The sequence below is a fragment of the Pleurodeles waltl genome, chromosome 6 (genome assembly GCF_031143425.1).
Source record: "Pleurodeles waltl isolate 20211129_DDA chromosome 6, aPleWal1.hap1.20221129, whole genome shotgun sequence".
NCBI classification, from domain to species: Eukaryota; Metazoa; Chordata; class Amphibia; order Caudata; family Salamandridae; genus Pleurodeles; species Pleurodeles waltl.
The window spans coordinates 1,247,348,882-1,247,371,574 of NC_090445.1; the positions used below are offsets into that span (position 1 = coordinate 1,247,348,882).

The following is a 22,693-nucleotide window of genomic DNA, read 5'->3' on the forward strand; positions in this document are numbered from 1 at the left end:
TTAGGAAATGCAATTACCACCTAATCCAATTTGGTGGTAAGCGTGTGCAATTTTTAACAATATATTATAAAGGCATTTTTAAAAATAACATGTAGCGCACTCATGCCCCTAGGGCATGTGTGCCCTTCACATGTCTACAAATATTTTTTGGGGGTGCATCAAAGGGGGCCTTAGGCCCCCAGCACCCTGGGGTTTGCATTACCTAATTTGCGAATTCCTAACAGGAATTCGCAAATTCAGAAAAGGAAAACCATTCGCACCTCTGGGCCTACAGGCCCATAGGGATGAATGGAGTCCCATTCCCTAATTGCGATTAAGTAATATCGATTGCGACTTTTAAGAAATCGCTATTACCGAATCGCACTTTTCATACATCCCATTTTGCATTTCTTAAATAGCGATTTCTTAAAAATTGCTAATTTGAAATGCAAACCAGGATGATGATACATCTGGCCTCTACTGTCTACAAGCACGTACATAAAGGTGGGGAGAAACAAAAGAGAAGTGACAGAGGCATGTAAACAAATGAAGAAGGACAGAGAATGAGGAAAGAGCAAGACTGACAGATAAAAGATGGATAGATCGATAGATAGATAGATAGATAGATAGATAGATAGATAGATAGATAGATAGATAGATAGATAGATAGATATGGAATGAATAGAGGAATGGCAGAAAGAGGAACAGTAGAGAGAGATGGACAAGCAAAGGGGTAGATTGAGAGATAGGACTGATAGACACAAAGATGCACACATAGAGATAGATAGATAGATAGATAGATAGATAGATAGATAGATAGATAGATAGATAGATAGATAGATAGATAGATAGATAGATAGATAGATAGATAGATCTCATGACATTTAGCAAAAGCCTCTTCGCAGCCTTTCACAATATTAAGCATAAGCATGAGTTGGACTCTCTGGAAGGGAATTTTTATGTTGTATACCGTAATGGATTTCAAGATCACAGCAGAATGACTGACAAAAATTAGTACGTGTTCTTTGTTTGGTAACTATTTTGGTTGGATGTAAAAAAGATGCAGAGGACTGCCAGCGCTACATTCCGCCATGTGTTGCTGTAGCAGACTGTATGCATTTTGAGGGTGCTGGGCAGGGGCCCTCCTGCACTGCTCACAAAATGGTTGTGAGCCGTGCAAGGGTCCTCATGTGGCCACCAGAACTGCCTTTTAGCTAGCCTTTTAATGGTGGGGACCGCACCATGAAAAGGCTGGCAGAAAGGGGACTCGTGATCAGCACGGCAGTGTCGAACTCAGCACTGCCGTGGCTGACCACAACTCTGACCGCAGCCACCCTACCGGGATTCAAGATCCTGGCAATGGCAGCAATCCGACTGCCAGGGCTGTAAATCTGGCAGTCGGACCTCCATTAGTGCGGTGGTCCGACTGCAACCACAGGGCTGGCTGTCTTCGGACCACCAAACTTGCAATAGGGCCCAGCCTAATGCATATGAAGTAGAATCCTGTGCTCAACACATTTATTGTATGTAGCATAATCAAAATCAGTGGATAATTTATTTAAGATCTTTCTTGTATAGCTACATTGTATTGGGCTATATGCAATCAAACACATGAAAAGGTTATGTGAATAGAAATAGTAATAATTTGGTTATTTAGCTAGAATAAAATATCATCGTAGGGCCAGACCACCCAAGGTAGATAACAACATCCACTGTGTTGCTTCATCACTATTTCACTAAAGGGACTTCCAGTACCACTGCAATACAGCAACAGAGACTGACAGTTGGTTTTTTTCTTTAGCTGGCTACGTAGAGACTGACAGTTGGGTTTTTTCTTTAGCTGGCTAAGTACAGAATTTAGAACACTAGGTGTATGCTACACAAGTTCTATACACAAAGCACTTTTTGCACTTGCGCACTTTGTTTCACAGATTTGTGCTTTCGCAAATGAGCTTTTTTCTCAGTCTGCACTAGCACAGCTTGGTAAAGTGTTTTGAAAATCTGATACTTACCCTCATCTTAACTGATAAACATAATAAATAAGAGGATCAATATGCACTCTTCAGCTGTTGACCAAGAATTGGTGCAATTTTATCCCCACAAAATGCATTGGAAATATGGAATTTCTGTAATTGTGAATTCAGAGGTAGGAGTCGGTTTCCAGACATTACAGTGTTGGCCTGCCTGCAAAAGAAGGTGAGCACCCTCAAGTCTGTGGTATTACTCACATACCTGTTGTAGGCAGGTCCCTACTGTAGAGAAAAACACAGCTTGTCAATGACAGGTGTTAAGTTTGTTTCCATGGGACTAATGGTAAGGCAACACCCTCCTATCTAGCAGGCCTTTTTCTGCACTCTGAATGTGCAAATGCACACTTCTATTAGATTTATGAATGGATCATTTTCCACCTGCTGAAAACTACACAGGCAGAGTTTTATGCAAGGTCATCTGTTCGATGGCATGTGTAGCTGCAGATACACCTGCTGTGCATATATCGCCATCTAGTGTTGGGCTCAGAGTGTTACAAGTTGTTTTTCTTTGAAGAAGACTCCTCCTATCGATGATAGTGCGCATGGGAATCGAGTCCTTTGTTAGATTGTTTTTTTTCCGCCGTTTGGTTCGGACGTGTTCCGTCTCACTCCGGTAGATTTAGTTTCGGTACCATCTGAACTTCTCTTTTTCTACAACGTTAGTATCGTTTTCCAATGAGTTTCTGACAACACTCGATCCAATTGTAGTGTCAGGATCGATTAAACACCCTTTTGGGTGCTCGCGCCCTTCTCTGGCCTTCTTGGGACTACTGCTTCACCGGCTTATGGATCAGACTCCATTTCTATTCTGTCCTCGGTGCCACGCCAAATTCCCCTACACCAACCAGCATCCGATGTGTAAACTCTGCCTCTCTCCAGACCACAAAGAAGAAACCTGCAAGGCATATCAATCCTTCAGATCCAAGATAACCTTACGGGATCGAGAGCAAGACGGTTAGAGATAGCATCGAAGTCCACAGAACAAACGTCCAACATCTTTGGGGAGGAACAGGCACAGACGGCAGTCTCCATTCGAGACTCAGATTCAGATCGTGATTCAGATGAGGACAGCCAGATATTACCTGTGGTGCAGTATGTAAGTGCACCAGCCCCTTTCCATCAGAAACAAATTAAAAAACCATAGAAGCCCTTGGGTTGACCACTGCTTGCTGGCCATGGTTTGACCCAAAAACAACATATCGACGACCAACCCTCATGTTCGGCTCCGAAAAAGGCCAAGACTCACTCCGATGAACAGACTGCCACGCCTGTTTCGGCTTTGAGTCAAAAAATTGAGGCTTCCACTTCGGAACGGGGATGGCTACACACCACATCAGAGCCAAAACATCCACGCTCCTCTTCGGAGCTGAAACATCAAAACTCCTCCTCAAAGTCAAAAAAACGTTCACCTAGTGAACAGACCACTTTTTTGGCCCATACGAAGCATGCTGCTACCAAGCCTTCGGAGCATTCATTGGTGGAAAGCAAATAGGTTTCATCTTCAGAACAGGAAACAGATGAAACAGACATTAGACCAATTATTGAGGTCATGGACCAAAGGCAAAGGAGAATCCAAATCCAGAAAAATACAGGGAAGATTATTGCCTCTCCTCCTTCTATAACAAAGAGGAAATTAGCATTCCAACAATACTTGGAAAATGGCCCTTCACCAGTGAAGATTTGTAAGCAAAAGGAGAAGGCAAAGACTGTACAACAGCCTTCTGCACCACAGTCACCTTATCTTCCCTCTTTTCCACCACCTCATACTCCACCACAAGCACCTTCACCCACACAATTTTCCACACATTCTCCAGTTTCTTTACATAGGGATCATGTGGGTGACAATATTTACAACATGGATCCATGAGATGTATATGATTCTGATCCAATTCCATCCAATGACCCTGATTTGTATCCCACCAGGCCATCTCCACCTGAGGATACAACAGCCTATAACCAGGTCATTTCCAAAGCAGCCACTTATCATAACGTACAAATGCACTCTGAGCCTATAGAAGAGGATTTCCTATTTAACACTCTTTCCTCAACTCACAAACAAAATCAATGTTAGTCAATGTTACCAGGTATGTTAAAACATGCCGATGACATTTCTAAAGAACTGGTGATGGCTAGGGTATTAACACCTACAATAGATGAAAAATATAAAGCTGCACCATCTGATCCAGTCTTTCTATCACTGCAATTGCCACCTGATTCCATTGTGGTCAGTTGTAGGAGGCTGGCCTGGCTTATAGGGGGTACCTTGTGGTACTTACACCTTGTGCCAGGTCCAGTTATCCCTTATTAGTAGAATAGAGGTGTTCTAGCAGCGTAGGCTGATAGAGGTAGCTATAGCAGAGCAGCTTAGGCTGAACTAGAAGACATGCAAAGCTCCTACTATACCACTTATATCATATAGCACTATATCATAAGAAAACACAATAATCAGAGTTACTAAAAATAAAGGTACTTTATTTTAGTGACAATATGCCAATAGTATCTCAGAGGATACCCTCCCTTAGGAGGTAAGTAATATGCACAAATTATATGTACACAAACCAAAAACAGGTAAGTAACAGTTAGAAAAGTAGTGCAAACAATGTAGAATCACAATAGAATGCAATAGGTAAAAATAGGCCTAGGGGCAACGGAAACCATATACTCCAAAAGTGGAATGCAAACCATGAATGGACCCCAGGCCTAATGTAGGTTGTAGAGGGTCACTGGGAGTGTCAGAAAACACTAAGGGTGTCCAAGATACCCCACCCAAGACCCTGAAAAGTAGGGGTAAAGTTATCCTACTACCCCAGAAAGACAGTAAAGTCGAGATAGGGGATTCTGCAAGGACAACAACTGCCAGCACAACACTGAAGACAGATTCCTGAATCTGAAGACCTGTAAAGGAAGGGGACCAAGTCCAAGAGTCACGCAAGTGTCCAGGGGGGGCAGGAGCCCACTAAACCCCAGATGAAGGAGCGAAAGGGCTGCCTCTTGGTGGAAGAAGCTGAAGATTCTGCAACAACAGTAGGTGCCAGGAACTTCTCCTTTGGTTAGAAGGTGCCCCACAGCGTGCTTGAGGATGCAGAGATATTTCCACACAGAAAGACCACAAAAAAGCCTTGCCAGCTGCAAGAGTCGCAGTTGAGGATTCTAGGTGCTGCTGGGGCCCAGGAAGGACCAGGAGATCACCCCTTGGAGGAGGAGACAGAGGGGGTTCTCAGCAACTCAGAGAGCCCCCTCAGAAGCAGGCAGCACCCGCAGAGTTACCTGAACAGGCACTTAGAAGATCTGAGGACAGCGGTCGGCTGAGAGTCACAAAGAAGGGTCCCACGACGTCGGAGTCCAACTCAGCGAGTTGGGCAATGCAGGACTCAGTGCTGGGGACGTGGGCTAGGCTGTGCACAAAGGAAGTCATGCAAAAGTGCACAGAAGCTCGAGCAGCTGCAGTTCACGCAGTACACAGGATTACTGTCTGGCATGGGGAGGCAAGGACTACCTCTACCAAATTTGGACAGATGGGCCACTGGACTGTGGGAGACACTTTGACCCAGCTCCTGTGTTCCAGGGACCACGCTCATCAGGATGAGAAGGGACCCAGAGGACCGCTGATGCAAAAGGTTGGTGTCTGCGTTGACAGGGTGGAGATTCAGTCGACCCACGGGAGATTTCTTCTTGGCTTCCAGTGCAGGGTGAGGGCAGACAGCCCTCAGAGCATGCACCACCAGGAAACAGTAGAGAAAGCCGGCAGGATGAGGCGCTACAATGTAGCTGATAGTCTTCTTGCTACTTTGTTGCGGTTATGCAGGCATCATGAAAGAAGCAGTCAGCGGTCGATCCTTGGCAGAAGTCAAAGAGGGAAGTGCAAAGTCACTCTGGTGAGCTCTTGCATTCGTTATCTGAGGAATAGCCCACAGGAGAGACCCTAAATAACCCACAGAGGAGGTTTGGCCACCTAGAAAGGTAAGCACCTAACAGGAGGGGTCTCTGACGTCACTTTCTGGCACTGGCCACTCAGAGCTATCCATTGTGCTCTCACACCTCTGTATCCAAGATGGCAGAGGTCTGGGACACACTGGAGGAGCTCTGGGCACGTCCCCTGGGAGGTGCTGGTCAGGGGAGTGGTCACTCCCCTTTCCTTTGTCCAGTTTCGTGCCAGAGCAGGGCTGGGGGATCTCTGAACCATGTAGACTGGCTTATGCAGAGAGGGCACCATCTGTGCCCATCAAAGCATTTCCAGAGGCTAGGGGAGGTTACTCCTCCCCAGCCCTTCACACCTAGTTCCAAAGGGAGAGGGTGTAACACCCTCTTTCAGAGGAAATTCTTTGTTCTGCCTTCCTGGGACCAGGCTGCCCAAGCCCCAGGGGGGCAGAAACCTGTCTGAGGGGTTGGCAGCAGCAGTAGCTGCAGTGGAGACCCCGGAAAGCAAGTTTGGCAGTACCCGGGTTCTGTGCTAGAGACCCGGGCATGCATGGATTTGTCCCCCCATACCAGAATTATATTGGGGTGACAAGTCCATGACCCTAGACATGTTACATGGCCATGTTCGGAGTTACCATGGTGATGCTACATATAGGTATTGATCTATATGTAGTGCATGTGTGTAATGGTGTCCCCGCACTCACAAAGTCCGGGGAATTTGCCCTGAACAATGTGGGGGCACCTTGGCTAGTGCCAGGGTGCCCACACACTAAGTACCTTTGCACCTAACCTTCACCAAGTGAGGGTTAGACATATAGGTGACTTATAAGTTACTTATGTGCAGCGAAAAATGGCTGTGAAATAACATGGACGTTATTTCACTCAGGCTGCAGTGGCAGTCAATTGTAAGAATTGTCTGAGCTCCCTATGGGTGGCAAAAGAAATGCTGCAGCTCATAGGGATCTCCTGGAACCCCAATATCCTGGGTACCTAGGTACCATATACAAGGGAATTATATGGGTGTTCCAGTGTGCCAATGAGAATTGGTAAAATTAGTCACTCGCCTGCAGTGACAATTTTAAAAGCAAAGAGAGCATAAACACTGAGGTTATGGTTAGCAGAGCCTCAGTGATACAGTTAGGCACCACACAGGGAACACATACAGAGCATACATTATGAGCACTGAGGTCCTGACTAGCAGGATCCCAGTGACACATAGGCAAAAACAAACATACATACAGTAAAAATGGGGGTAATATGCCAGGCAAGATGGTACTTTCCTACATCAGTGCAGCCAGGGAAAGGGCAAATAGCCAGTCCACTGGGGATGCTCCTCCCCCTGATAAAGAGAGCCACAAATTTGATGCAGCAGGCAAAAGAGTGGCAACTCAAGCTACAAATCAGTGGAGAACTGCCAACTCCCAAGCTCTGAGGTGAATGAAACCATTGACAAATTAAAAAAGGACTCTGAAACTGCAAAGGCCATGGGAGCCCTTTACACAATACCTTTTCGGGGCTCATTTCGTAAACCTCCATTTAGACGATGGTTTAAGCCACAAACTTCAGAGGCCTCTATGTCCCAACAAAAATAGGGACAACAATATTATCCCAGGGGATCTTTCAGGGTCTCTTATAGGGACACACTTTTAGATCTAGAAGCAAATCCCCTGCCGCAAGAGGTGCCTCCACCTCATCAAAGCAGTGATTTTCCCTGCATCCCCACACAGCATACATCTCCTGTGGGAAGAAGACTGCAATATTCCCATCCTCACTGGTAACAAATTACAACAGATCAATGGGTACTGTCAATTAATTGGTTATTGCCTAGAACTTATCTCCACTCCACCAAACATTCCTCCCCGTTCACACAGGCTTTCTCTCGAACACATTGCTCTGTTACAACAAGCGGTATAATCTCTACTTCTCAACGGTGCAATAGAGATGGTTCCCATCAATCAACAAGGGACAGGGGTATATTCTCTATACCTCCTCAGATGAAAAAAGGATGGCACTCTCAGACCAATTTTCGATCTCAGACCTCTGAATCAATATATCCTGTCAGAGCATTTCCACAAAGTCGCTATGCAGGATGTCATTCCCTTGTTACAAAAACAAGACTACATGACAGCTTTAGATCTAAAAGATGCCGACTTCCACATTCCTATACATCCAGCACACTGCAAGTACTTAAAGTTTGTGATAGCGGGCAAGCACTATCAATTCAAAGTACTACCCTTAGGAGTAACAACAGCACCAAGAGTATTCAAAAAATGCCTAGCAGTAGTTGCGGGACAACTCGCAAATAAAAGCCAGCACCATTCAAAACTGCCAACAGCACATGCAATGCACAATAGATACCCTACACAGGCTAGGCTTCACAGTCAATTACCAGAAATCTCACCTTCAGCCAGCACAAATTCATCCACGACTAGGAGCAATTCTGAACACTCAGTCAGAATTAGCCTACCCAAATCCACAACGAATTCAAGCGTTTCACACTGTCATATCCCAATTACCAGTCAATCAAACCTACACAGTAAGGTTTGTCATGAGGTTATTGGGAATGATGGTATCATGCATAGCAATCGTGCCCAATGCACGTCTAAACATGAGACCACTGCAACAGTATCTCTCACAACAATGGTCTCAAGCACAGGGTCAACTACAGGATCTGGTGTTGTTGGACCACCAAACTTACAAATCTCTGCAATGGTGGAACCAAACCAATTTATCAAAAGGGCAGACATTTCATTACCCTGTGCCACAGACTTTAATCACAACAGATGCATCAATGACATGTTGGGAAGCCCATCTCAACAGTCTTACTATACAGGGAGAATGGTACTCAATACAACAAGCTTACCACATAAACCACTTGAATTTGCTAGCAGTGTTTTCAGCACTCAAAGCAATCCAGAGACAGATCACTCACAAAACAGTGGTAATAAGAACAGACAACATGACAACAATGTATTATCTACAAAAACAGGGATGGACACACCTATCCCAATTGTCATTTCTAGCACAATTTAGAGATGTGCTTTGTACTGTCACTTTGATTGCACAGTAGGTGCTGCAGCCCACTGGTAACAATTAACTTACAGACCCTGGGGACTTATAGGAAAGTTCAACCAATCCATACTCCAGTCCAAACATTGGGGGGTGAACATGTAAAAAAGGTGGCCTTTACTTACACTATCTGAGCAAAGTTTGTACTTTAAATCTAGGCTCCATTTTTTCAATTCACCTTCTGATTTTTTAAGCTACTGACTTGTAAATTGTTTTGTTTTTCAGGGTCCTTCTGGTTCCAAAGGACAGTTAGTAAGTACTGAATTGCTGAACTGCTAACAATGAAAATTACTTTTTTTTATTTTAAGGTATAGTCCTAAAATGTGTATTTTGTTTCTCCTAGGGAATGGCAGGGCAAAAAGGAGAAAAGGTAAGAGCTGCTGAACAACAGACTGATGTAACATTTTGTGCAAATTACCCTGATTATGTAAGGCATATGTTGTAAATGACCTGAGATGCTCCTTGGCAAACTATATACGTTAGAAATCCAATAAATTGGTAAAAGGTACCTTCAAAAGGTATTAAAAAATGCAAAAATACCTTACAGTCCCATGTGTAAGCTCTGTGTGAATATATGTTTGCATCCCAGTTCAGAACTCTACTCTTGTCTCAGTGAAGACCTGGAATATTTTATTGAAATGTTTCACTCCTGAAATCGGTCTCTTAGGTAAGTCAGGGGTGCCAGTGATATCAACATAAAATAGAGTACCTTACCTTCTCTAAATTAACTTTTTTTTAGAAAGACTTGTTTGGTGTAAGAGCTTGTTTTAAAAAGAACATCCACAGAAGCGAAAAAAACGGTTAACTTTACCGCTCTTGAATTCTAACAGTTATCAAAAATAAATATTCTAAAATGTTCCATTGGTGGGTGACCTCCTATCAGGTTTTGAGATGTATTGTGTGTATTGTGGCATCATTCGCAGAATGCCCCCTTAAAATTAATACTATGTTTATTTACTGAATAATCTGAATAAATTAAACACAAAGCACTGTTCTTTGCTGTTATGTACAGTAATGGTGGACATTTGCCTGGTCTGGTGGTTGAGTGGACTGATGCAGCCACATGAGTGTTCTGTGTTACCCCTCATGGTCACATGTTTCAGTCCCACTCAGCCTTTCATCCTAGCAAGGTTGTTAAAATGTCGTTTGTAATAAATATCTGTTATTTCTGCACCAACATACTGTACTCTTCAGTGTAAACGAGCGATTTATAAATAAACGATATGTTCTGCAAATGGGTGCTATTTGTCCACTGGCTGTAATGGATAATGTGTAACCACGAAATAAGGGTTCAAGCCTGGCTTCCCCATTTACGCAGTGTGTGGTTCTAGGAAATATCCTTACTTAATGGTGCCTCCAGTGGCGGCTGGTAAAGTAGTGGAGCATAAAATTATTACTTTTATTCTTAGCGAGCAAGCATGATTTTTTTCAGATTGGGGAAATATAAGTGTAGGCTGTAGTCTTTGAGGCAAATGTTTCTCAAAGAAAAACATCTTTAGCCTTTCCTCAGTCTAAAAAATGTGCTCCCTCGCTAATGAAAAATACATTAATAGTTTTGGTGCAACCCTCCAGAATCAGCCTTCAAACCCACAAAGTCTGGCACATTCTGAGGACTATTCCTTATCTCTACTCCCCACAAACCTATTCACACTCAGGCCTGTGAGGTAACCCTCAGAATGATTTTGAAAGTCATCCCAGAAAACAGAAAGTATTTTAATGCCAATCAATGGCCAGTTGTGCGCTCTATATGACTTATAACAATAGCAAGCTAGTATTAAAGACCATAATCCCTCTCTATTTATAAACTGTGATAGCCACACTTCCGCAGTGCGCTATACAAATGCCTACATCAATAGAAAACAAACGTCTTTCCAAATGCTGCAGTTTTCCATTCATCTTCAGACCTAACAGTAGTTGCAGTTTGAAAATATTTTTTGCTGTATATGTATCTGATCAGCAAATATCCATTGCATCCTACTGTAAGAAATAAAAAGAAAAGAGACATTTACTGAAAACAGCTTACTAAAGTAGGAGATTTCAGAATAGCCAAAACAATAAAAAGAAGAAACAGAACCATGGCATCAACTGCAATATACATTCCTGTTTCAACTAGGTCAACAGTTGTGGGTTATGTTTGATACATGAAGAGAAGAGCTCAGTATCTTTAACAAATGAAGCTTACAATGCCACCACCCCGTTTCTAGCTCTTAAAACAAAAATTCACGCAAGGAGAATATTTTTCTGAATTACAGAATTCATTAGTTCTTTAAAAAACTTTTTTTAGCAGCAGTGTCTATGCGGATAGGCTTCTAAGATAAGGTGTGGGTGGTACATCAACAAATCTTAAATAAAGAGAAGAGGAAGTAACCCTAGACCTACGAATTAGTTCATGAACTTTAAGAACAATTAGACATCCTTCCTGGGTTTAATAAACACGGATAAGGCACCTCCAATAGCCAGGTCAGAGAGAGAGAGAGAGAGAGAGAGAGAGTTATTTTTTTCTTTCTTGATAGAAACTCGTCTGTCTGGTTTTGTAGCGGATGATTATGATATAGGGCCTCATTCTGACCCTGGCGGACGGCGGAGGCCGTCCGCCAGGGTACCGCCGCTGAATGACCGCACCGCGGTCAAAAGACCGCGGCGGCCATTCAGACATTTCCTCTGGGCCGGCGGGCGCTCTCCAAAAGAGCGCCCGCCGGCCCAGAGGAAATGCCCCTGCAACGAGGACGCCGGCTCAGAATTGAGCCGGCGTAGTTGCAGGGGTGCGACGGGTGCAGTTGCACCCGTCGTGTATTTCAGTGTCTGCTTAGCAGACACTGAAATACTTTTCGGGGCCCTCTTACGGGGGCCCCGCGGAACCCCCTACCGCCATCCTGTTCCTGGCGGGCGAACCGCCAGGAACAGGATGGCGGTAGGGGGTGTCAGAATCCCCCATGGCGGCGCAGCAAGCTGCGCCGCCATGGGGGATTCTAAGGGCAGCAGTAAACTGGCGGGAGACCGCCGGTTTGCCTCTTCTGACCGCGGCCGAACCGGCGCGGTCAGAATGCCCTGCGGGGCACCGCCGGCCTGTCGGCGGTGCTCCCGCCGACCCTGGCCCCGGCGGTCTTAGACCGCCGGGGTCAGAATGACCCCCATAGTGTGATATATGTGCAAAATAAAAAAATTAAAAGAAACTGTTTGAATACTATTTTCAGAAGTATGAGAGCTTGGGCAATTAATATTACCAGATGACCCCGTGTCTACAGGGAGTGCAGAATTATTAGGCAAATGAGTATTTTGACCACATCATCCTCTTTATGCATGTTGTCTTACTCCAAGCTGTATAGGCTCGAAAGCCTACTACCAATTAAGCATATTAGGTGATGTGCATCTCTGTAATGAGAAGGGGTGTGGTCTAATGACATCAACACCCTATATCAGGTGTGCATAATTATTAGGCAACTTCCTTTCCTTTGGCAAAATGGGTCAAAAGAAGGACTTGACAGGCTCAGAAAAGTCAAAAATAGTGAGATATCTTGCAGAGGGATGCAGCACTCTTAAAATTGCAAAGCTTCTGAAGCGTGATCATCGAACAATCAAGCGTTTCATTCAAAATAGTCAACAGGGTCGCAAGAAGCGTGTGGAAAAACCAAGGCGCAAATTAACTGCCCATGAACTGAGAAAAGTCAAGCGTGCAGCTGCCACGATGCCACTTGCCACCAGTTTGGCCATATTTCAGAGCTGCAACATCACTGGAGTGCCCAAAAGCACAAGGTGTGCAATACTCAGAGACATGGCCAAGGTAAGAAAGGCTGAAAGACGACCACCACTGAACAAGACACACAAGCTGAAACGTCAAGACTGGGCCAAGAAATATCTCAAGACTGATTTTCCTCAGGTTTTATGGACTGATGAAATGAGAGTGAGTCTTGATGGGCCAGATGGATGGGCCCGTGGCTGGATTGGTAAAGGGCAGAGAGCTCCAGTCCGACTCAGACGCCAGCAAGGTGGAGGTGGAGTACTGGTTTGGGCTGGTATCATCAAAGATGAGCTTTTGGGGCCTTTTCGGGTTGAGGATGGAGTCAAGCTCAACTCCCAGTCCTACTGCCAGTTCCTGGAAGACACCTTCTTCAAGCAGTGGTACAGGAAGAAGTCTGCATCCTTCAAGAAAAACATGATTTTCATGCAGGACAATGCTCCATCACACGCGTCCAAGTACTCCACAGCGTGGCTGGCAAGAAAGGGTATAAAAGAAGGAAATCTAATGACATGGCCTCCTTGTTCACCTGATCTGAACCCCATTGAGAACCTGTGGTCCATCATCAAATGTGCGATTTACAAGGAGGGAAAACAGTACACCTCTCTGAACAGTGTCTGGGAGGCTGTGGTTGCTGCTGCACGCAATGTTGATGGTGAACAGATCAAAACACTGACAGAATCCATGGATGGCAGGCTTTTGAGTGTCCTTGCAAAGAAAGGTGGCTATATTGGTCACTGATTTGTTTTTGTTTTGTTTTTGAATGTCAGAAATGTATATTTGTGAATGTTGAGATGTTATATTGGTTTCACTGGTAATAATAAATAATTGAAATGGGTATATATTTATTTTTGTTAAGTTGCCTAATAATTATGCACAGTAATAGTCACCTGCACACACAGATATCCCCCTAACATAGCTAAAACTAAAAACAAACTAAAAACTACTTCCAAAAATTTCAGCTTTGATATTAATGAGTTTTTTGGGTTCATTGAGAACATGGTTGTTGTTCAATAATAAAATTAATCCTCAAAAATACAACTTGCCTAATAATTCTGCACTCCCTGTATATTGCAGTCAGGTACTACTACAAACAGTAGTAACATAGAACTTGAATTCAATTGGGTCCATTCACATGAACCATGACTGCAACACCAAGAGTGCACTGGGTTACTGAATGAAAACTCAGAAATGGAACATTGTATGCCTTGTAACACAGAGTCATCAGGGGTGGCATTTTACATTGTGCTTTGGGGGCGAGACGGGTGTCTGCGCTCGCTCTGTGCATCCCCAGGGCACAACGGTATTGCAGAAGGGGCCACAAACGCTTGTGCGTTCCCTTCTACAATCCTGATAGCTGTGGTGCACATGTAGTGCCAGCATTAGCAAGAGAAGCTGTTCCTTCATTTGCATGGGGCCCTGGCCTCATACAAATAAGGGAATCACTTTGCTTCTGCACCCTCACCTTAATACAAACGTCAGTGCAGAGTTAAACATGCGCTTAGGATGCACATTTGAACATTGAAAGTGCACCACAAAAAGATGGCGCACTTTCAGTGTGCCTCCTAAAGGTAGACCTCTAGTGGGGAGAGAGGGGGGTCCCAAGGGCCCCCCAGGCATCCCCCAGCCGACGGGTGCAGTCACTCAGTGCACTCATCTGCAGAAGGATCTCTATCTTCTCTTCAAAGTGCAGGCAGCATGCCACCTGAATTTGAAACACACAGAGGCTTTGAAGCAGCCACTCCATAGTTCACTTGAATGCGCTGATCCCAGGGCAGCTCCAGTTTGCGACTGCCCTGGGGGCAGTATATTCTTCGTAACATGGTTCACTGTCCCTGTTTGCACCAGGCGCACCTTCTGAAAGGTGCCTCATGCTGCAAACATGGAATTGAGCCGTATACATAATTTGGCCACAGGTATTCTTTTGCACAACAGATGGCTACTTTCCCTGTACCCCAAATGTTTTCTTCTCTATTTCCTGGACATTCTACTTCTGCACAAGTGTGACATCTTTTTTCAGAGAGCACAGCCTGTGGCCGTTGTTTGACAATTAGGGTAATATTATGCTTCCACTTTATTAAAAAACATACTGCAATGAAACATGTTTTTTTTTTCCCCTAAGAAGCACAAAAACAATGTGTTTCATGTTTACAAACAAAGTGAACGGAGAGACACAAGCTTACCCTTAAGTCTGTTGCTTCTCCAATTGGTGGCAGAAAGGTTTCTGGCTTTGACGCTTTGTTTAAATTTGGTAGTTCACAGTGATGCCATCGCAAATGGGTAGGCTCAGCATCTGTACGTATCTTTTCAATGTGCGGTCCAGGAGGAGTAAACCTGGGTGTACAGCAGGTCATGGATTTTGGCACTAAGGAGCTGATTATGAGTTTGACGGAAACATCTGTCCATCAAAGTCCTGATGTGATGTGGAGGTCGCTAAAGTACTGGCGACCTCCCTCTGGCCCCTTACGACGTTCCCACTGGGCTAACCGGCGGAAACCAAGGTTTCTGCCAGTCAGCCCAGTGGGAAAGGTACGGCAGCATTGTCACCGGCTCATATTAGAGCTGGCGGCAATGCTGCCACACACAGGGGGCACCAGCACCCTTGAAATACAGCAGACAGTGTGCATTTTGAGGGTGCTGGGCCTGGTGACCCCTGCACTGCCCATGCCATGAGCAGTGCAGGATCCCCGTGTGACCCCCTGCACTTTTTCTCTGCTAGCCTTTTCAGGCAGCCATGAAAAGGCTGGTGGAGAACAAGATTGTAATCAGCAGGGTGGCGTTGAGGTCAGCGCTGTCGTGGCTGATTACAACCAGGCCCGGCATCAGCCCATTGGGATCTCTTATCCTGGCAGGGATGGTGGTAGGTTGCGGGTCTGCCCACCAACTTTGTAATGTGGCGATCGGACCGCCACAGCCACAGCGGTCCGATCACCACAGCGAGGCTGGTGATGTTCGGACTGCCAGCCTTGTAAGAAGGCCCTAAATCTACATTCACCTGTCATGCCACCCAACAAATGGGGCTGCTGCATGAGTTGAGAGAAAGAGTCAAATATTCCATAATAATGGGTAAAATATTCCACTTAAATATATAACACACAATGGGGGTCATTCCGACCCCGGCGGTCAAGGACCGCCGGGGCCAGGATTGGCAGGAGCACCGCCAACAGGCTGGCGGTGCCCCGCAGGGCATTCTGACCGCGGCGGTTTGGCCGCGGTCAGAACAGGAAAACCGGCGGTGTCCCGCCGGTTTTCCAAAGCCATGGGGGATTCCGACCCCCTCACCGCCATCCTGTTCCTGGCGGTCGAACAGGATGGCGGTGAGGGGTGTCGTGGGGCCCCTGCAGTGCCCAAGCCAATGGCATGTGCACTGCAGGGGCCCCCGTAAGCGGGCCCCACATAGAATTTCAGTGTCTGCATTGCAGACACTGAAATTCGCGACGGGTGCAACTGCACCCGTCGCACCCTTCCTACTACCCCGGCTCCATTCGGAGCCGGCGTCCTCGTGGGAAGGGGTTTCCCGCTGGGCTGGCGGGCGGCCTTCTGGCGGTCACCCGCCAGCCCAGCGGGAAACACAGAATGGCCGCCGCGGTCTTTTGACCGCGGTGCGGTCATTCGGCGGTTCCTGCCAGGAGGGCGGCTCCCGCCGCCCGCCGGGGTCTGAATGACCCCCAATATCTGCCATGAAGAAATTGTGTTTCGAAAATAATTTGCCCAATTTTTTCACAAATTTGTTTCAGTAGGCAGAATTGTACAGATTTTTTTGAATTTTCACCATTTTCAGGTTTAAAAAAAGCTTTTCTGAGGCCTAATGGATACCAATTGTTTCCATAGCACAGTGGCTATCCACATCTAGATAAAACTCCAGCTGTACCAAATAGAGTTTGTTTTCACAGAATAAGCAAGGAGGCATTTTGGATATTAAAGATCCTTGCTCTTATACTCCCATTAAGAAAAGGGCTTTGAAATGTTGCAAAAGATAAGCATAAGTGCACTGCCACAGTGACATAAATAAAATTTGGTAATCTATAGCACAGCAGTATTATGGCTGTAATGAATGCCCTCAGAAGTAATGGTTACTTATCTCCGACCAAACCATGTTGATTATGAATCCTAACATTGTTCGTAGTTACAAGTATGGAAGGGGTTTGTGGTCAATATGAAAGGTTGTTCAGTTAAAAAGATCAAGAACCCTCACCCACCAGCTGGTGGCAAACATCTTCATAGGGCCCCCTCCTTGCACCTCTCTTATGCCCCAATGCTCTGAAGTAAGTGGTATGGGCAGTGCAGGGGATCCCCTTCCCTCACCCTCAGAATGCGCACTGTCTGCACTGCAGACAGTGCTCATTCTGAGGGTGCTGGTGTGCCACGGCATTGACTTCGGCTCCCTTAAAGGCACTGTTTCCACCGGGCTGACCGATCAGCCTAGTGGAAACATTATAATACGACTGGGTGGGAGGCCACTGACATGATAGCAGCCTCCTCCACGAGGCTTTCACAGTCAGATAATTCTGACCACCAAAGTCATAATGAGGCCTCTAAACTATATTTAGTCACCTCTCCACACTGTGTGACATACTCTGGCCATTCAGGTGAATAGATCTCAGAGCTCCCAAGCTGCTCTGACTTTCTACTGCAGTCGCGCTGACAGAAAGGAATTCTGGAGTCTGCTCTCCTCTGAACAGCTCTTCCTTTGGATTCTGGAGTACTCATGAGAATCCTCTCATCTCCACGAACAGGAAGGTAAGCAGTTTTTCTTCAGATCACTGACACAATATCAGAATAAATATTGTGTAACACAAATATCATGTGAAAAATTATTGTTTACAAAAATATTGTTCCCCTATCCTTCTAATGGTAAGTACAAAATATTGAAAAGACTATGGCCCTAATTATGTCATTGGCAGTACAAACCGCCTACCGCCGCAGTGACGGCCGCCAAAAGACCGTCACCGCAGCTACCATCCGCCTTCCATACTATGATCACTGCCGACTTCTGCCACAAGAAGGGCTGAAATCCAGCAGTGATCATAGTGGCGGATGGTGGTAAGGTGGTGCTGCTACCACCAGCACCACCACACCAGTAGACTACCACCAGCCGTATCATGACCTGTGATACGGCCTGGTGGTGTTCTGCTGGCAGGCCCTGCTGGCGGTAGCAATGCCCAGTCCCCTGCCGAAAGACCACCTGGAAGAAGGTAAGTTGGGCTTCCAACAGAGGAGGGGAGTGCGGGTGTTGTGTGTGTGTGAGGGGGGTTGTGTGCATGAATGTGTGAGTGTGTGCTTGAATGCATCTGTGTGTGTAGTGTTGTTTGCGTGGGTGTATGCATGTGTGTGAATGCATGTAAGAATGGTAATGTGAGTGTGTGTCTGCATGTCAGTGTGTACAAATGTGTGCGAGCATGACTGGATGTATGCATGTATGAATGTGTGTATGCCAGTGTGAGTGAGTGGGTGTGTGCATGGTGCGTGTCTGTGGGTGTGTGCGTTTATGGGGGGTGAGGGGATTGGAAGAGGGGGGGTGTGGATGAAAGGGGGTGGAGTCTGTCTGGGGAGTGTTGGTGGGGTGGGTGAGCTGCCTACCAGTGACAGGGAAGGAATTCCCAGTCACTGGTAGGGCCTACCGACATTGCTTTTTTGGCATTGCTAACACCACAAAAACCATAGTGGTAGGCTGGCTCAAAATGCCGCCGGCGTTACTGTAGCGGCCGCCGGGCCGAAGATTCACATCTCCTGCCCGGCGGCTGCTACCGCCATGGCAGTCTCAGTGGAGAAGTGGAGGGTTGGCTGCAGCCAACCCGCCATTCTCATTATGTGGGGGTATGTGCTGCCAGCCTCTTGACGGTACTACCGCCACATTGCCATTCACCCCCGGGTTCATAATGACCCCCTATATTGTTTCACTGATATATTTTAAAAAACATTAAAGAATATTGTTTATATATATATATGTATATATATAGAATCTAAAGTGATAAATCTTAAATACTTTAATATATACCATTATTTTATTGTTAAGCAAATAAATCTCACTATTTACTACTATATATAAATATATACATATATAAACACACATATATATATATGTGTGTGTGTGTTTATATATATATATATATCTATCTATATACATATAATGTAACACAATTATTAAATGGATATATATTTTACATTTTGTTTTTTGTTTAATTCTTTAAATGTACTACTATAAAAAGCACTTATATATATATATATATATATATATATATATGTATATATATATATATATATATGAAACATCAAAAATATTAACAATTCAATTCCAAAAATTAAATTAAATACCAAACAATTCAAATAATAAAAAGACATTTACAAAAAATATTAAACATTATACAAATCTAAAGCAAATAAAAATATAAGCAAATATTTTACAACTAAATTATAAACTAATATTAATAATACATATATTTGACCAACATAAGAAATGTATTGGAGTCTTGGAATAGTAGAAACACTAATTCCATTCCAGTTTATGTAACAGTAGTGAAAGTGTAAGACGTTAGAGGGGTTAAATATATTATTCCCACTCCAAACACCAAAACATTAGGGAAAATGTTGGACTTCAGAGGAGTTAAATTTACTATTCCCACTTCAATATAAGTAAAATTAATTGGTAATTCATTAGTACATAACTAACATGCTACCCTACATACCCAACAACCCACACCTGCAATGTAACTAAAGCATATAATTATACACCAATACATAATTATTAATCAATTACATATTTAAATATACATTAATAATTATGTCTTAATTATTATTTAATTGAATTCATACCCGAAAACCCTGCAAACCTAGCAACCTGCACCTAACATGTACGTAAAACATATGATTATTACAAAATTTAGATATTTAATCAATGAATTAATTTAATAATACATTATAAATGAATTGTTAATTAATTATTTCTGAATTTACTTCCCAACCTATACCCCTACAAATGTAGTAACCTGCCACACCTTAAATATAAGTAAAATTAATCAGTATTACGTAATATACACAATTAATATCAATCACATACTTACTTGAAAAATTATTAATTAATTAATAATTAATCATTACTTAACTTCCCACCCTATCCCATTACAAACCCAACAACCCGCTACAATACTATTATTACTATTAGCAATTAACTCAAAAAATCTAAGGGTCTAATTACGAGTTTGGCAGTCCGAGGACCACCAAACCCATGGTGGCAGTAAGACTGCCAGGGTATCACCACCAGGATCATGGATCCTGACGGGGTGGTGACAGTAAGAGTTGTGGTCAGCCACTGCGGCGCTGAGCCGCTGTGCTGATCACGAGTCCTCTTTCCTCCAGCCTTTTCACAGCATGAAAAGGCTGGTGAAAAGCCAGTGCTGGGGGGGCCACAGGGGGCCTCTGCACTGCCCATGCACACGAGCCTGGGCAGTGCAGGGGCCCTCATTCCAACACCCTCAGAATACACACTGTCTGCAAGCAGTGCACATTCCGAGGGTGCTGTTGTGTGACAGCATTGACTTCGGCTCCCTCAAGGGAGCCAAGCCAGTGCCGTGGCACTGTTTCCACCAGGCTGACCGGCAGAAACGCTGTGATACAATGTTTCCGTCGATCAGCCCGGTGGAAACATCATAATATGACTTGGGAGAGGCATGCCGGCATGATGGCAGCCTCCTCCACGAGGCTTTGGCGGTCGACTTGTCTGCCCACCAAAGTCATAATTAGACCCTAAATCATTTAAAATGACAAACTATATATTTTTTAAATGAATGAAAATTATGCAAACAATAGTAACTCATAAAAGTTAATATATGAACTAAGACACATTAAAATACTTATATTCTTTACAACTATATTTTTGGAAATGATATTACCAACAATGAGATTCTTAACAATTATGTTACCGGAAAAGAAATGCAATTCTTGACAATTACATTTTTTGTGTCACAATATTTTTTTATCACAATATTTTTCCCATATTTCTGTCTCCTGATAGTTACAACTCAACATTTTGTCCAAATATTGTTTTTTTTCTGCCACTTTTTTTGCTTTTGGCTTGTTGAGCCCCAGGAACTATCCAAATGGACCACTTGTCTTGTGACAAAAGCTCTACTGAAACTATGTAAAAACTGTGTGCCCAGGAAGATTTTCCAGAATGACACTCACAAGAAATGCTTTTGGTGCCCGTATAGAGCTGGCCACGAAACTAAAAGCTGTGAGACGTGCTAGAAGGTTAACCACAAGACTCTTCATAACCATGACATGGAGGAGAGTACTTTGCTGATTCTTAGCAAAATAGAGCTGGAGCAAGGTCAACAAAGACTGTGCCTGCAGATAAGACCCGGAACCATAACTGGTTTCTGACAGAGGCCTCAATCCCAGAATCCAAGGTCACCCTCTAGCCCTAAGCCCTTTGACCCTGTCTCTAAAGAGCATATTTCTGGCTTCTAGAGAAGGTCCTAAAATCCATGGCCTTCCTACTTCATCAGCTTTTCATCAGCTTCATTTTCTATGGAGCTTCCTTAACGCTCAACAAAGACACCTTCAACAATATCAAGTATGCCCTCGTTGGTGAATAAATATGATACTGTGCTGAAGGCTTATCAATGACTGTACTGTTTATGATGGGAGGCAAGTTGGCTTCATCAGCAACATAAACGCCCTCATAGTTAAGGATTCAACTCTATTCAACGACCATCGCAACAATAACCTCATGATTTTGTATCCACTTTGTCAAAGACATTGTCAACACCCTCAAATATGACAACAAACATTTCCATAGTTTCACCACTGATATTCTTCCATGGCAAGGAGAGAAATGTTTCTTTTTTACTGTCTGTTACTGCCATGCTTTGCCTAGCACTGGCAGACCATTAAAAAAGGGCTGTATGTCCACCAATCCTAATTGGGCAGATAAATATATGGGTGGTTCATTGACAGCCCTTACTCCGTCAGGCTATCAAGTAGGTTTAGCTGCAGCAAAGACAGAGTAGTCTCCACCGTTGCCAAACCTATGATCCACAAGCATATAAATTGGTTGGGTGGACCACTGTGTTGGCAGGAAGGGAACTCCATCACAATTGCGACAGAGTTCCCTCACTGCCAACATATAAATCAAGCCCATTATTATAAAAGCCCAAATGACATAGGAGCACAATATATAAACTGTTAAAAATGCATGTTATTATGACACGGAATAATGCTTTTTATGAAAAAGCAAACTGCAAAACAGGTTTCGAGGACCTTTAGAGTCTGAAGAAAACTGAGGGCAGGTCTGCATAATCTGAATTTATAGGCTTCCAAGACTGGCAAAGATAGAGCCTGGTATATTTAACATAAAATGTACAAGAAAAGGTAAAATATATTAAGGTTTGGGGAAACATTATCGCAAGGGTAAGCACAAAAAAGCAAGATGGGTTTAGTCATTTTGGTATGCATCTCTTTTTAAGCTCCTGGTTTCCAAAAAACGTGTCAGCCAGGATTTGGTGGACCTCGTCACACATTTGGAACTCGTCAAAAGGATGCCCTACCTAATTGAGGGAAATGTTTTTTTAACAGCAGAAAGTCAAGGAATATTCAACCCCAGGTCGCAGCTAAGACAATCCTTGATCACCTGCTGATTAAACGTTTTCTGGGGATTGTTCTATATAGACAACCAAAGCATCAAAGGTGAACATTTGATGAGGTTCTCAGTACAGGTAAGCCCAAGTTAGCATAATTAAGCCCAGGTTCCTCATGACAATGGAAGTCTGGGCAGAATGAAGGCTGGGATAAAGGTCTGTGACAAAAACAATTTTCTTTGATTTGAATACTAGCTACATTAGCATAACCCCAGATTCCTGTGCCATAAGTAGTAATTTGGGCACATTGGGCCTGATTAAGAGTTCAGTGGACGGTTTTGCCAATCAACCGAACTTCCGATGGGGAGGTTGCCGCCATAGTGGCT

General features: G+C 44.1%; 1 protein-coding gene across 1 annotated transcript in view; it reads left to right on the forward strand.

Moving 5' to 3' along the window:
* Positions 1-22,693, forward strand: part of COL13A1 (collagen type XIII alpha 1 chain) — a 650,895-nt gene that overhangs the window by 169,162 nt on the left and 459,040 nt on the right. The window contains exons 8-9 of the mRNA XM_069242266.1: positions 9,222-9,248; positions 9,340-9,366. Coding sequence (XP_069098367.1) covers positions 9,222-9,248; positions 9,340-9,366 — 54 coding nt within the window. The remainder of the gene's footprint in view (positions 1-9,221; positions 9,249-9,339; positions 9,367-22,693) is intronic.